This window comes from Indicator indicator, chromosome 17, assembly GCF_027791375.1.
Source record: "Indicator indicator isolate 239-I01 chromosome 17, UM_Iind_1.1, whole genome shotgun sequence".
Classification (NCBI taxonomy): Eukaryota; Metazoa; Chordata; class Aves; order Piciformes; family Indicatoridae; genus Indicator; species Indicator indicator.
Genome location: NC_072026.1, coordinates 5,899,006 through 5,912,387, shown reverse-complemented (window position 1 = coordinate 5,912,387; position 13,382 = coordinate 5,899,006). Strand labels below are relative to the sequence as shown.

General features: G+C 53.3%; 1 protein-coding gene across 1 annotated transcript; it reads left to right on the top strand.

The window, feature by feature from the left end:
* The first annotated feature begins 5,970 nt into the window (after positions 1 to 5,970).
* FUNDC2 (FUN14 domain containing 2) lies at positions 5,971 to 12,447 on the top strand. Its single transcript, XM_054388814.1, has 5 exons — positions 5,971 to 6,001; positions 6,474 to 6,624; positions 7,981 to 8,056; positions 9,178 to 9,312; positions 9,820 to 12,447. The coding sequence occupies exons 1-5, from the start codon at positions 5,983 to 5,985 to the stop codon at positions 9,895 to 9,897; spliced, it is 459 nt and encodes a 152-aa protein (XP_054244789.1). The 5' UTR covers positions 5,971 to 5,982; the 3' UTR covers positions 9,898 to 12,447.
* The last annotated feature ends 935 nt before the right edge of the window (positions 12,448 to 13,382 follow it).

The window sequence follows — 13,382 nt, the reverse complement described above, 5'->3', positions numbered from 1 at the left end:
GATGGATAGTTGCTACAAAGCAGGAGCCCCCACTGCTAGGAGCCTGCAGAGTGCTTTCCATCTGTAGGGACAGGGCTGGAGGTGAGCAAATAGCCAGGGATGCCCACATACATGTACACAGGTGAGGTGTATCCTTGTTCCCCGGGTGCCTACACCCCAAGCAGTGATGATTTAGACATACAGCATTGCTTTGAGCCACAGCGGAGGAAGGGGGTTGGAGTAATCCCTGGGAGTCCCCTTCCCACCAGATCTTCTGCTCACTCTTCTGCTCCCAGGGTCCTGCAGAACAGCTTGGAGAAGGTGCACCAAAACGTTTTTACATATTTATTTCTTCCATTTTAAACCCACAGATTTTCAATATCTCTTTCTGAAAAGGCCAGGAAATCCTGCTCCCCTCTGCCCCAAAGGCACACATGTGCTCACACATGCGTGCCAGCAAGTGGCTGTCCCTCAGCTCAAGAAGGCAGGAAGATGAGGAGGAATGGTTTGCATGATCCTAGCATCCACTAGACAAGGAAGATGGGGAAATGTCCTATCAATGCTGCTGCAGGGCAGCAAGAGTGCAGGGGGGTGGTGACCCCTGAGGTGACAGTCCCAGTGTGTGTGACAGCTCTTGGTGCCTGGGCAACAGAGGCAGACGGTGGGGGCAGTGGAGAGAGAGGTGTTGTGGGGTCCCAGACATGACTCCTTAGTGTGGGGCAGATGGGACTGGTAGGGGATGGGACAGAAAATAGGAGCTGAGCCCCCTGGGTAGGAGCAATCCCAGAGATGCAGGAAGCCAATGTTTCACTGCCCTGTGTAGCCCAGCACAGCCTGGGAATGACCTTGTGAGCATTCCAGCACCATGGGCTCACTGTGCAGGAGCACCCCATGTCTGTGGGGCTGGTGATGGCTCTCTTTTGCATTCCCTCAGAGAGGGGCTGGTTCTCACCACCCACTCTTTTCCCAGCCCTCCCCTTATGGCAGCCCCAAGCCAGAGGGGGAAAACCATCTTGGGCTGTATCTGGCCAGGGCTCCCACAACAGCAGCAAGGAGCACCCAGTGGAACTCCTCTGTAAAACCCCAACACTCTGAGGGGCTTCCCACTCCTTCCCACACTCCCTGAGGGGCTGGCTGGCAGAGCAGGAGCCAGGGCAGAAAGTGCTGCCCTCATACCACCAGCCTGCTCCTGAAGAGGCAAGAAGCTACTGAGAAACATTTCCTCCAGCTCGTGTGCTTGTGGCTGGCTCCATGCACTGCTTGGGGCTCCTTTTCATTGCAAGGAAGATGAGCAACAACCTGCCCCACATTTCCCAGCAAGTATTTTGGGGCAAAATGAGTAGCATGAGAAAATTGGGGATGTCCTGAGTGCTTTGTACCATTTGCCCTGATGCAGTGAAGTAAAAGGTTCAGTGCTGAAGAGGAAAGGTTTATCTGGAGATCTGGGCTGTGCTTCTGGCACCAGTGTCCCCTGCAGTATGGATGTGACTTTATTCCAGTCATCCTGTCTGGGAGTCTCCTGGTGCTGAGACTTTGCTCATCCAGAAAGGTTGGAAAAGGGAAAGAAACAAACAGGTGGGGAAAATGTCCCAAGCAGACAACATGATCAGGAAGAGGGGATTCAGGGTGGCAGCATGGGACAGGCATGTGGGAGGGCAGGGACTGGCTTTCAGGAGGGGTGCTCCAGCTCTGGGTGCTGGAGGTCTCATGGGGTGACACAATGTCCTCTTGCCTCCAACCCCGGCAGGGATGCTCCAGGCGCTGTGGGATGACAACATCTAAGGATCATGGAGGGGAATCAGGCAAAGCTTTCCTTGGGGGCTGCAGTGGCAGGAGCCTAGAGACAATCAGAAATGAATGGTTGTGGCACTGGCAGGTGCTGAAGTGCTGGCTTTCACCATTTTCAGCTGCCAGGAGAAAGAAATAGGTTCTTTACCCAGAGACATAAGAGTAAACTAGAGAGACTGGGTCTAAACAGAGGGAGCAGAAAGGAAATTACATTATCAAGATATTTGAGGCTGTGGGATGGGGAATCCATCTTGGATTATACTGAAGAAGAGGGCTCAGATTCTGGTGCTCCCTGCACACAGCAGGTAGCATTTTTGCAGGCATGCAGGAGGTAGTGCAGAGCAAAGGCACCCACAGGGAGCCCAGCTCCCTCCTGGCACAGCCTGCTAAGGTGGAGCCCATGTACCACAGCACAAGCATGTGTGTCCCAGCAAGGGGGGTGGCTCTGGCATTTCTGAGGGATGTGCAAACCTATGTGTGTGCCACTGCAAGGCATCAGCAGTGCCCATGCGTGGCTGGGCCAGGATGGGCTGGGGAGTAGCAGACAGCTGCACCTTTGAGAAAACTGCTGAGACACATTGGCATTCCAGTCCTGCCTGGAGCAAGGCACAGAGTGAGCACATCCAGCCAGGAAGACAGTGCCAGCACTCTGTCCTCCTGTGCAGATGTGATGGGGGCACCAGGACAGGCTCCTGACGCTGACAGTCTCAGAGAAACCTACTTGGCCAGGGTCAAGGACCCAGGTGCATGCAGAAAGTGCTGGCTGTTCCCCTAAATTGTGCATTCCTCAGCTCAATATGTGTCTGTGGCTGATAAAAATGACTCAGAGCAAAGTGAGCCATGTCTAATCTCTCCTGGGACTTTTTTGTGTGTTTATATGAAAGAGCAAGTGACTCATAGCAGCCTCTCAGGAAAGCAGAGTAGCTCAGAAGCAGCAGCCACCCACGATGCACTCTCTCTTCCTAGCACTCACATGGATAGGGGGCACCGAGTCACTGGCCGTGGCACATGGCACTGGCAGTTTGGCATGGCTCCTTTCACCAGCACTTCTGAGCTGGAGTATCTCCTGCTGCTGCCTGTATCACACCTGGACCCTGTCTCCCCTGGGTGGCATGGAAGTGGAGGAGGCTGGGGCAGAGCTGTCCTGAAATGGAAAGTCCCTAGGGTGTCTGGGGAGACATGGGCTGCTGCCCCCACCTGTAGAGACAGAGTGACATGCAGGGCAGGAGCTTGAGTTTGCTTCATTACCAGAAAATGAGAAAAGAGAAAGAAGAAAGAGATATGGTGGCAGAGAGAGAAACCCTGCTGAAAAACTCTTTGAAAAGGCCGAGCTGTGAATTTCCTTTCTGCAGGCTACAGTGTGCCCCAGTCAGCTGCGGAGACGGGGCTGTCCCTGCTCGGCTGAGTGACACCAACGCGAATGTCCCAGCCGGGGGAAGGGGAATTCAGACCTCCCTTCTTGCCCTACTAAAAGCGGCAACGCGGTGGCAGCCTGGGCAGAGCACTGCGTGGCCAGGACCATGAGGTTTGCAGCGTCAGGGCCACATCACACTGAGCCACCAGAGCAGCAGCTTGGGAGCCCCAGGATACAGCAGCCCTTCAGGTCCCCACACATCAGCAACACTTTTCCTGTCAGCAGACTTTAGCAGCTGGTGGAGATGTGCAGGTATGGTGCCTCACTGAGCTGCCCAGAAGGGCATTGTGGGTTCATTTACAGGGCATTTGGGGGCGGGGGGCGGGGGGGGTGGTGTTTGCAAATATGTGGGATGTGGTTTGCTAGGGGACACAGTTTTGCTGACTGGGTTATTGCCCAGTACTGCTCACCTTGACCATGCATGGCTGCTGGAAGCCCACGTGGGCTGGTAAGCTGTGGCTCAGCTCGGCTGTGCAGCTTGGGAAGTGGTGGTGGTGCTGGGAGTGAGGGGAAGCCTTCAGGGGGGCAATGGCTTTTTGTGCATCTGTCTCCTGAGCTGAACAGAGCTGATTTCCAGGAAGGTGCCTTGTAGAGAGCCCCAATGGTTGCAGGGTGCTGAGATGCTAGTGCTGGACTCCATAGCTTTGCCTGCTGGCCCCTGTGCCACCCTCTGTACCAAGCTGGGCTTGATCCCATTGCACAGGAGCTGCCAACCCAGCAGCACTTCCAGCCCCCTATCAGCCCAGCTCCTTCCCTGCTGCAGGAGGAAGATGAGTGCCTGCCCCAGGGCACAGTGCACATACTTTGGGAGAAAGTGGGCCGTGCTGCAGATTCTCAGTCCAGTGGGTGCCCCTGGGATCATGCAGGGGACCTCCCAGCTGGCAGTGGGGAAGAGGCACAAGAGGAACTCTGCATAGATCCAGAGCACAGGGTCTTTGCTCAGGTCAGGGAGATAAAACCAGAGACACATGCTGCACAGTGATGGGAGCCCACCATATACATCCAGAAGACCCCAGCGTCCCATAGCACCAGTGTTCAGATGGGACTTCCAAGATCAAACACTGCTGCCAGGCACCCAGTTGCCTCCAGCCCTTTCTCCTCACTGGCCATTCCCTCCCCAGCCACCACATCCTCCTTTCCCAGGGGAAGCTGCTCTGCACACTGCCAGCCCTGTCTAGAGCCAAGGTGGAGACCCTGGAGAGAAATGGTGCTCTTGGCTGCTCAGTAGTCAGTGTAGGATCTGTCTGACAGTCTCACTAACAGCTACATCTGATTACTGGGTCACCTAAGGGTGGCCACACTACACCCACAGGAGCTGCCCTCTGATCTGCTGGGGATAGGACGACCAAGGAGGCTCTCTGGGTGTGTGGTGAGGGAAAAGGGAAGCCCTGATCCTGAGCAATGCCGTGTGGCTTTGGCTGCCCAGGAGAGCAAATGCCAGAGAGTAAATATACCCTTATGGAGTGCATTCTCCTTCTCTGGGTTGTTATGAGAGCAAAAGCCCTTTGGAGCAACACTGGAGCTGGACACCTGGCTGGACACCCGGCTTCTCTCCTCCTGCATGCCCATGGCACCCACCCCTCCAGCTGTGCCTTGCCTGGCCTTCAGCACCTCGGACGGTGGAGTCTCAGGGCCCAAACTTGCTGTGGGCAGCAGCCACCAGTCCCCCCGGGATGACTGTGTGGAAGACATCACGCCTCGGTCCCCGAGGGAGGGCTGTCCCGCCACTTTTGTTTGAGTGTGCTCCGGGCAGTTCCCCCTAATCAGAGCGGCACAGGAAACACGTGCGGTGCTGCTGTGGCTCCTGACACGTCCCCACCGGCCTGAGACGGGGAAGGAGACACCAAGCTGTTTGCTAGCGGGATGTCCCGGCCGCCGCAGATGAGTGATGCTGCTAGTTCCCAGAATCTTGTGCTCCCCGACCCGACCCACGCTGCCTGCACTCCTGATCCCACTCATGCACTGGTTTCCGTTAACCCCACAGGAGGGTCAAGCCTGCTCCTCCTTCACTTACAATCTCTCCAGGAGGATATTTATTTTTTCCTTTCATGTCTCAGGTTTTCCACCTTTGTTTTCCACCCCTCCCTAGGCAGTCACGTCCCTAAGTGGGGAGTAGGAAGCTGTTATTCTGCAGGAGTTCAAGTGAGTAACGACTCAAAAATCGGAGCGATCCTTGTTAGAGGGGCAGCAACGTGTTCCTGCGTGCCCAGGCTGTCCAGACGGGCTGAGGAGCAGGCGGACGCACATCAGGGCAGAGCTGGCTGTGCTCAACGCAGCTCGGCAGACCCCCGGTGCTGCTTCAAACACGCTTGACCCCTGGCCCCTCACACATCTGCCCCGTTCCACGGTGCGACCCAGCAGCAGCAGTTGAGGCGCGGAGGTGGTTGGTGCTGAGCGGCCCGGCAAGCTCAGCCTTTGTCACCGCTTCTGCAGGGTGACAGCTCGCAGCCGCGGCACAGCCCCCACGGCAGAGGGAGCAAACCTGCGTGGGCTTTAGGGAGCTTTTATAGGGCAGCCTGGGAGCGCCCTGGTGCTGCGCCCACAGCCTGCACCGGAGCGGCTGCTGCTGGAACAGCCCCGGGCGGACCGGCACTTCGCGCGGTGCTACTGCGGTAGCGCAGGGTAGAGCCCGCGCTCGGCACAGCCCACCGGGCGCTCACGCCCGCGCCCGTGCGCGCTCCCGTCACAGCGCGCTCCCCCTCCCCGTGACGCGCCGGGGCCGGAGCGCTTCGGCGCATGCGCGGCGTTGTCACGTGCCCGCAGCGTCCCGGGGGTGGCGGCGAGTGGAGCCCAGCGGCACCATGGCGGTGCCGGGCGGAGGTGGGCTGGGCTGGGCTCGCACGGCGTGGTGGCGGCGGGGTCTCGGGCTCCCCGGGCTTGGCGCCCGCACACTATGGGGGCCGTGCCTTACGCGGCGCTGTTTCTATTGCCAGCTCGCGGCGGCCGGTACCAGGCCTGCGCCGCCTGGGGGCCCGAACCGCCGCAGAGCGCTCCGGAGGGCAGCTTCTGGGGCACCCCTTCAGCCCGCACCCGTTCCTCAGGGGTGTGACCTGCGGGAGCGTTGAGGGAGGCGAGGGGCACCGGAGATGGCTCCTGAGGGGCCCTGGGGAGGGTCTGAGGCCCCTGGGGAAGGGCGTGGCGCCTGGGGTCCCCAAAAGCCCAGGGGAAGTGCCAGGCTGCCATGGCTGTCTGACTGGGCGGGGGTCCTGCGTCCCTGGGGAGGCCCTGGACCACTGGCAGGGGGGCTGTTGGGACAGCGGTGCTGGCACTGAGCCTCTCCAGCTGCCTGCAGGTGCGAAGGAGGACTCGTTCAACGTGCTGGACCTGGCAGAGTACACCAAGAACCGGCCTTGGTGGCGCAAGATCTTCGCCCCCAGCTCAGGGTCGAGCGCTGAGAAATACAACGTGGCCACGCAGCTGGTGATCGGAGGGGTCACGGGATGGTAAGATGTACTGAGCTTCCGTTGCTGCCTGTGGCAGGCAGGATGCCTGTGGGCACTAGCCAAGCTTTGGGGAACATGCTGGCAGGGGCAGGGTGGTCATCTGGCAGTCTTGCAGAGAAGGCAGGTGTCCAGCTCACTCAGCCCACTGTGTCCTGGAACGCTCTGCTGAACTGTTGGGAGGTCTTAAAAGCTGTCTTTAACGTGGAGCTAAAGAACTGAGACTGTCTGCTAGGGAAGACAGTGCCATCAGGCTCTTATTTTTTGATCTGAGATAATTCTCTTTAACTTCTGGTCTAAAGTAATGGCATTGGATTTAGAACAGGCAAATACGAGGCTCTTGGAACAAGGATAGATTCTTCCTTGCAGATGGATGTGCTTCAGCATCTGCACAAGAACTTCCTGTGGAGGTCGCTTAATGCACCTGTGGGCATGGTTCCTGGGGTTGCTTGTAGCAAATGCTACTAGCACTTGTGGCTCTGCTTACAACTTCATTGCCACAGTAGCATTGCTTGAGTTGGAAACTTAGTGTAAGCACACTGCTTCTTGCAATGCCTGTCTTCTTCATCAGGCATGGAGGGAACCATTTACAAGTGTATGACACTTCTGATAAAAATATGAGCTGGCTGTCTCCCTGCTGTGTTTTCACTGAGTGGATGCACTCAGAAATGGGCAGGAGCAAGGTGCTGTGTTGTTGTACAGTGTTGGTAAGGAGACTGTGGTCAAAGTAAAGGCTGACTGAGCAGTGGCGTGGTGCTTGCTTGACCTGGTGTGGCTGCAGTGATGTCTTCCATGTTGAGAACATGTAATCCAGTTTGGAGACCAGTATAGCTTTAGACCACTGCTGCCTACTAGTTTCAGCATTTTTCTCTTCTGAGAAATGGAAAGGGAAAAAGTAAGCAGTTGTTTGGCCAACAGAAATCTTGCCTTGTGGTTTGCTTCCCATGCTCTACCACTAAGCAGCAGCAGATGTGCTGCCTAATTTCCCTTCAGAGAGGATGCCAAGTTAAAAAAAAAAAAAAGGAAAAAGAGAAAAAAAAAAGCTCCAATCACTTGTTGATGTTGGTGAAATCACGTGTTTCTGATTACTCTTCTGGGAGGAGGTTGCTGTTGAAGAGAGAAAGATCAGGATCAAAACTGAAACAGGCTGAAATATGATAGTGGGAGGTAAAAAACTATGAAGCATCACCTCTGGCTGGACACAAATAGTTTCTCATTGGTTGTGTGGATGTTTCTTCTGCCATTTTCAGGCTGTCTCTGAGTCTTGGGTAGTTGCTGCCTAAGGCGCCTGTTGGAAGCATGCTGAGGAGGGTGTGTTTGATTTCTCATTCTCCTGACTGGATCCTGGTTGATTTGTAGGTGTACCGGATTCATCTTCCAAAAAGTTGGAAAGCTGGCAGCAACAGCAGTGGGAGGTGGCTTTTTCCTACTTCAGGTGTGTATGAACAATGCTCAGGCTCTCCAAGAGCTACACTGCAGGGGACAAAGGGCTGTCTCATGATTGTTGTGTGTTGAGACAGGTGGGACAAGGTCCCTGCTCTGCCAGGAGCTCTGGGAGGCCATGGTTGATGTCCAGGGTGTGTGTTCCTTAAGGCACACAGATGGCAGCAGCAAGCAGGTTCAGTGTGTGTCAACTGAAGGATTACCAAGAGGTCCTACAGGCTTGGGGTCTGCTGGCAAAGGCCTAGGGTGCTGTTACTGCAGGGCACCCTTCAGATGCAGCAAACCATGGTCCTGCTGCAGGAACCACTGTTCAGAACTGGCTACTGTCTTTAGTCCTATGCCTGTTGAGTTGGTGTCCCTGGAGAAACAGCCCTGGATGTCAAGAGGGATTTGTCTAGGTCTGTGATACGCTTCCTGTCAACCTGGCTGCTTGAGGAAGTCAGACCAGCACAGAAGCATCAAGGAAGAGGAGAGAAAAGGAGATCTCTTTCTGTCCTCAACCACTCCTGGTTTCTAAGAATCTTGGCACTGAGAGGAGCTGCTTGGATGTGGACATTTATCTCATACATCCTGCAGGAGGCAGAACAGCTCTCAGGTTGCACTCAGCAATCTTGTTTGTTTGCCTCTCAGGCACTGTCCCGTGTGTGCCTTGTTCTCCATGCTCTTCTGGCTCTGCTTGTCTTGCTAAAAATCTTGTTCTGAGCAGGGAGAGTTTCACTGCTGAATCATCCTGACCAGATAAAATATTTAGAGGAGCAGGCTATTAATAGCTTTGTCCACCCACAGCAGCAGGAGAGCTGCAGAGAGTCCCACCAATATACATGGCAGTTGTGAGGGGAAGGCAGTGCCAGCTTTGCATGAGAGAATAAAGGCCAAAAGAGGCTAAGCTGCAATGAGTGCCCTGCTGCCAGGGGATTACTGTGTGAGGCAGATGTTGCAGGAGAGTTAATACAGCTACAGGGGTGGTCCTTCATCTAGTTTGTAGGCCCACTGGACCAGTGTGTGGGAAGTGGCTGTGGTCAGGGAGGGTGGGTGGGCAAGGGTATCTGTTCAGCCATGGGGTCATGCAGGACTTTACTTCACGAATTTTCTTTCCACCCCTCCAAATTCTAGATTGCAAACCACACAGGGTACATCAAAGTGGACTGGAAGCTCGTGGAGCGGGACGTGAACAAAGCCAAGCAGCAGCTGAAATTTCATAGCAGTGGTAACAAAATGTCTCCAGAAGTGAAAAGCAGAGTGGATGAGGTGAGACAGCTCTGCCAGGGCTTGTGCATGTGCTTAGCTGGAGGGACAGCAGAAAATGGGATTGACTCATGGGCTCTTAATGGATCTTCCATTGCACAAATGCAAGGAGGAAATGCTTCTATGACAGCAGAACTGGAGAGATGGCAAAGGCTGTGGATACTGTCTAGCTAGACTTCAGTAAAGCCTTTGACACAGTTTCCCACATCATTGCACAGAACCTGGCTGTTCCTAGTTTGGACAGGAGTACTTCTTGCTGGGTGGAAAAACTGGCTGGATGGTCAGGCCCAAAATGTGGTGGTGAATGGAGTTAAATCTGGTTGGTGGCTGTACATGCGGCAGGGAGATAGGGAGAAGAAGACATCAGGTAGGATGCTTTTCCAGACCTGGGCAGTGGCCTCTGTGAGCATCACTCACCTTGGAGAACAGCCTGAAGGGTGTCTTCATACAGGGAGTAGATGAGTGACCTGCTCTTGTTGAACACTGTTGGCTCTTCTCTCCCTTCTTTAGGTGATCATATTTCTGAAGAAGAACGTTATCCTGACTGGAGGATTTGCTGGAGGATTCATGCTTGGAATGGCATCCTAGAAACTGCACTCAACTTTCATGCCCAGCCTCCCCTGCCCTCCTCCTCTACTGCTCTTCTCTCTCACTTAGAAGTAAAAGGGTGTCTCTGACAGGCTCAGTTCCTTCTGCTCACAGGTTCCAGCCCTTTTTTCTTTACAGTGCTGCTTCTGATTTCCAACATTTTCCTCTCTCTGAGCTGCTGGAGTGCTGGGATCTGTCTGGAAGCTTATTACTCCCAGTGTATTATTGTGACTCTTTTCCCAACCAAGTATGGGGAGTTGCAGCCTCATAAATATGTAGTGGCAGGGACATCTCTTGAATATGTTCTTCCCAGGTGCTCAAGGCACTTATATGGACATTTGTATGCCACTCCACGGTGTACAACAGTTGTCAGCTGCTCACTGCTATTTAGCTTGCACTTTTTCTGCTCCTGTGCTTCCCTCTTCACAGAGATGTTACGTGCAACCCAAAATGTGCTTGGCTGTCCTAAGGTGGATGCAGAAGTGTCAGGGGACAGTCTGAGTTGTGTCCAGAGCAGGTGGATAAAGAGCAAGTTCATGCTATATGTGGTGCTGGGGGTTCTCCTGCCCTCTTCCTGCCATTGCACTGCACATAGATGGCTGTTTGGCTTCTCCTCTGCTGTTATTTATACTCCTTACTGGAACTGCAGCACTGCTGATGGAAACTGAGCACCATGAGTGACACTTCAGGCCCTTTCCTCATCCTGTGTTCTGAAAGTCACCGAAGCTTCCTGCACTGTAGAGCACCTTTCTTGCTTGCTAGCTGACTGCCCAGCCCTTCCAGTGTGCTGAGGGGCTCTTTTGGTGGGCAGCCTTCCAGCACGCTTGGCCTGTCTGTGCCAGGCTAGCTGGCACAAGCTCTGCCACTTACTGTAAACCACCCTGGGCCTCAGACTGGTGTTTATAGATCTACTCTATGACCTTCTCTGACCAGTTTGGTGTTGGTGATGTTTTAGAGCTGTAACTATGTGGGTTGTAATCAGGAAACCCCTCTTTAGGGTACGCTGTACTGGTCCAGGCTCTCTGTTGCCAGCTCTACTGGAGTGGCAGTGGGAGAGGATGTGAAACCTGGAGTGCTGTCCTTTACCCTCCTGCAGGTGATGAGGCAGTCCAGATACAGACCTCAGCTGGTTTTGGACAGTGCAGCTGTGTGCAGAGCAAATGATAAATCCCTTAGAGGTGTTGTGCACTGGCTGTGCTGTGCTGGCATTCCAGCTTCCCAGAGTGTGGGTGCTTGCATGATGGCATGGTGATGTCCTCCAGCAGGTACATGCAGGAACTTTACCAAGAATGTTTTGGGTGTTTTGTTTTGTTTTATCTGAAAGCTCATCCTTCAGTGGTAAACATGCTAGGGAATGATGTTGCACATGGGTGATGGGGATGCAGCACCTGGCTCAGGGCTGCACCCTGTCTCCGGTGCCATGCAGTGCTTTCTGATCTGCTGCTTCTGCTGCTCTTGGTAAGGCTAGAAACAGGAAACTTCCCCCAAGAGCTGCAGGAAGAGCTGGGACTGGGGATTATTCCACCAGAGGTTGAGTTGTTGTTTTGTTCCAGTTCTGTTGACTGAAGTGTCAGTGTAACAACACATTGGCTTAGCTGAGGTTTTCTCACCAGGATTTCAGAAGAGGCTGCAGGTGATCATGAGACAGAAGTTAGTATCTTTGCTCCTGTCCTGCTGTACATGGCCAAGGAGAGCAAAGGAGCAGCTGAGCTCATGGTCCTTTTAATCATGGTCTTGCTAAAAGGACCACAGGAATGATGTTGCAGCAAATAGGTCTAAAGTAAATGAGTGTTTGGGAGTGGAGTGACAGATGACGGTGGTGGGTTTGTTCTTTTTGTGGGTTTTGAACCCTGCAGGGCTGAATGTGCATAAATTGCTGCATTTGTACTGCAGGGTATTTCATGTTCCTGTAGGAAAACAGCATTGCTGCCTCTCTGCCTGGTGTGCTGCGTAACACAACTTCTTCTGAGATGCACTAATCCCTACAAAGCCTTCTCCAATGCTAAAGCTCAAAGAAAGTCATTAACAGACACTAGGGATGTTTTTTTTTGGGCTCAAATAAATCACTTTTTCTGCCCAGCCCCAGGGAAATGCATACTGGGTTCTGCTCCACAGCGTCCCGACTTGCTGCTATGGAGAGGAATGGCCCAGAGAGGGAGCTAAGACACCTCAATTGCTGCTGGAAAGAGAAACAAATGACAAATTCATGTTGTTTGATGGGACTGCAGGCAGGGAATGGACAAGGACATCAGGATCTGGCAAATCTTTCTGCTGTGCCAGTGTCAGGCTCATGGCTGGCACCATTTGATGCCGTGGGCCCATACTGGAAGCTTCGATGCTGAATCCACCTCTGTGGGGATGCATTTTCATTGTTGCAGGTGCCAAGATGAGATGTTCTCCCCTCCCCTCCTCTCCCCTGCTCCTTTTGTCTTGTTTTCACAACTTCTGGCATCTGTTACAGTATGAGAAGGTGTAAAACACACAAGGCTTTTCAAGTGTTTTTATATATCGTGTGTAAATGCTTGTTGAAGTGATATTTTATTAAACAAATTTGCTCTAATAGCTTCTGTCTGAAGTCTGATCTTGGGAATCCATGTGGTTTCATGTTTGACTCATGGGAGCTACCAGCCTGCTCTCTTCTCTGCAGGTAACCATGAGCTGCCTTAATAAATCCCTTCTCCCTGATGGTCCTGGTGCCAATCACCCATGTTCCCAACAGGTGGGATGCTTCTGGGACAGAAGATTCTGCTGCCAGCCTGGCTTCAGAGCCTCCCTGCTGAGCAAGTTTGCTGCACCCAAGTAGAAATGGGCATGGAGACAAGGCTTTTCTCTTTAGTGGATGCAAGAGAAACCTAAATATTTATTTTTTTATCATGTCCTGGAGACTTTCCATTGTTCCTGTTGAGGGCAAAAGGGAAAGATGAGCTGCTTGTCAAACTACTTGAGCTGCTTCACAACATTGCCAGCCATTTCCCCTGCTTTTCACGAGTATTTTATCTTAAGAGGTTTTTTGGGGAGGGAAGGGGAAAGCTAGTCCTGAATTATTCTTGTCCTGGTTGTAAAAATCTCAAGCAGCTTCTATTTAAAGGTGGTATCAGATGTGGCTCTGGACTGTGACTAGCAGCCAAGCTGCCTGCTTTGCAGCTATGCTGCGTTCTCCATAAACAACCCAAGCCAGCCTGCCGTTTGTTCCAGTCATTTATTTTTGTATCATGGCATTTCAGAGCAATGAATACAGAGGCTTTGCTCTTCTAGGTTTTAAGATGCTGAACTATTGTACCTAGACTACAGTGGTCTGTATTTCATAAGTAAGTTGTACTTGATCACAGCACAGAAGTCCTTTACGGCTAGATCTAACACCAGAGTTAGGGGCCTTGTGGGTTCAAAGTCCGGGATGTAGGTGCCTAGGCCCTGGTGTGGACTTGGCACCCACTGAGGTGCCTGGACTCCTGCTACAGGGGACAGAGAGACTTAGGCAGCACTAA

What these genes read in the sequence shown, in the direction of transcription:
- FUNDC2 (XM_054388814.1), top strand. An exon ending in ATCGGAGGGGTCACGGGATG is followed by an intron (nt 6,625 to 7,980) that starts GTAAGATGTACT and finishes GTTGATTTGTAG; the next exon opens with GTGTACCGGATTCATCTTCC. An exon ending in GTGGCTTTTTCCTACTTCAG is followed by an intron (nt 8,057 to 9,177) that starts GTGTGTATGAAC and finishes TCCAAATTCTAG; the next exon opens with ATTGCAAACCACACAGGGTA.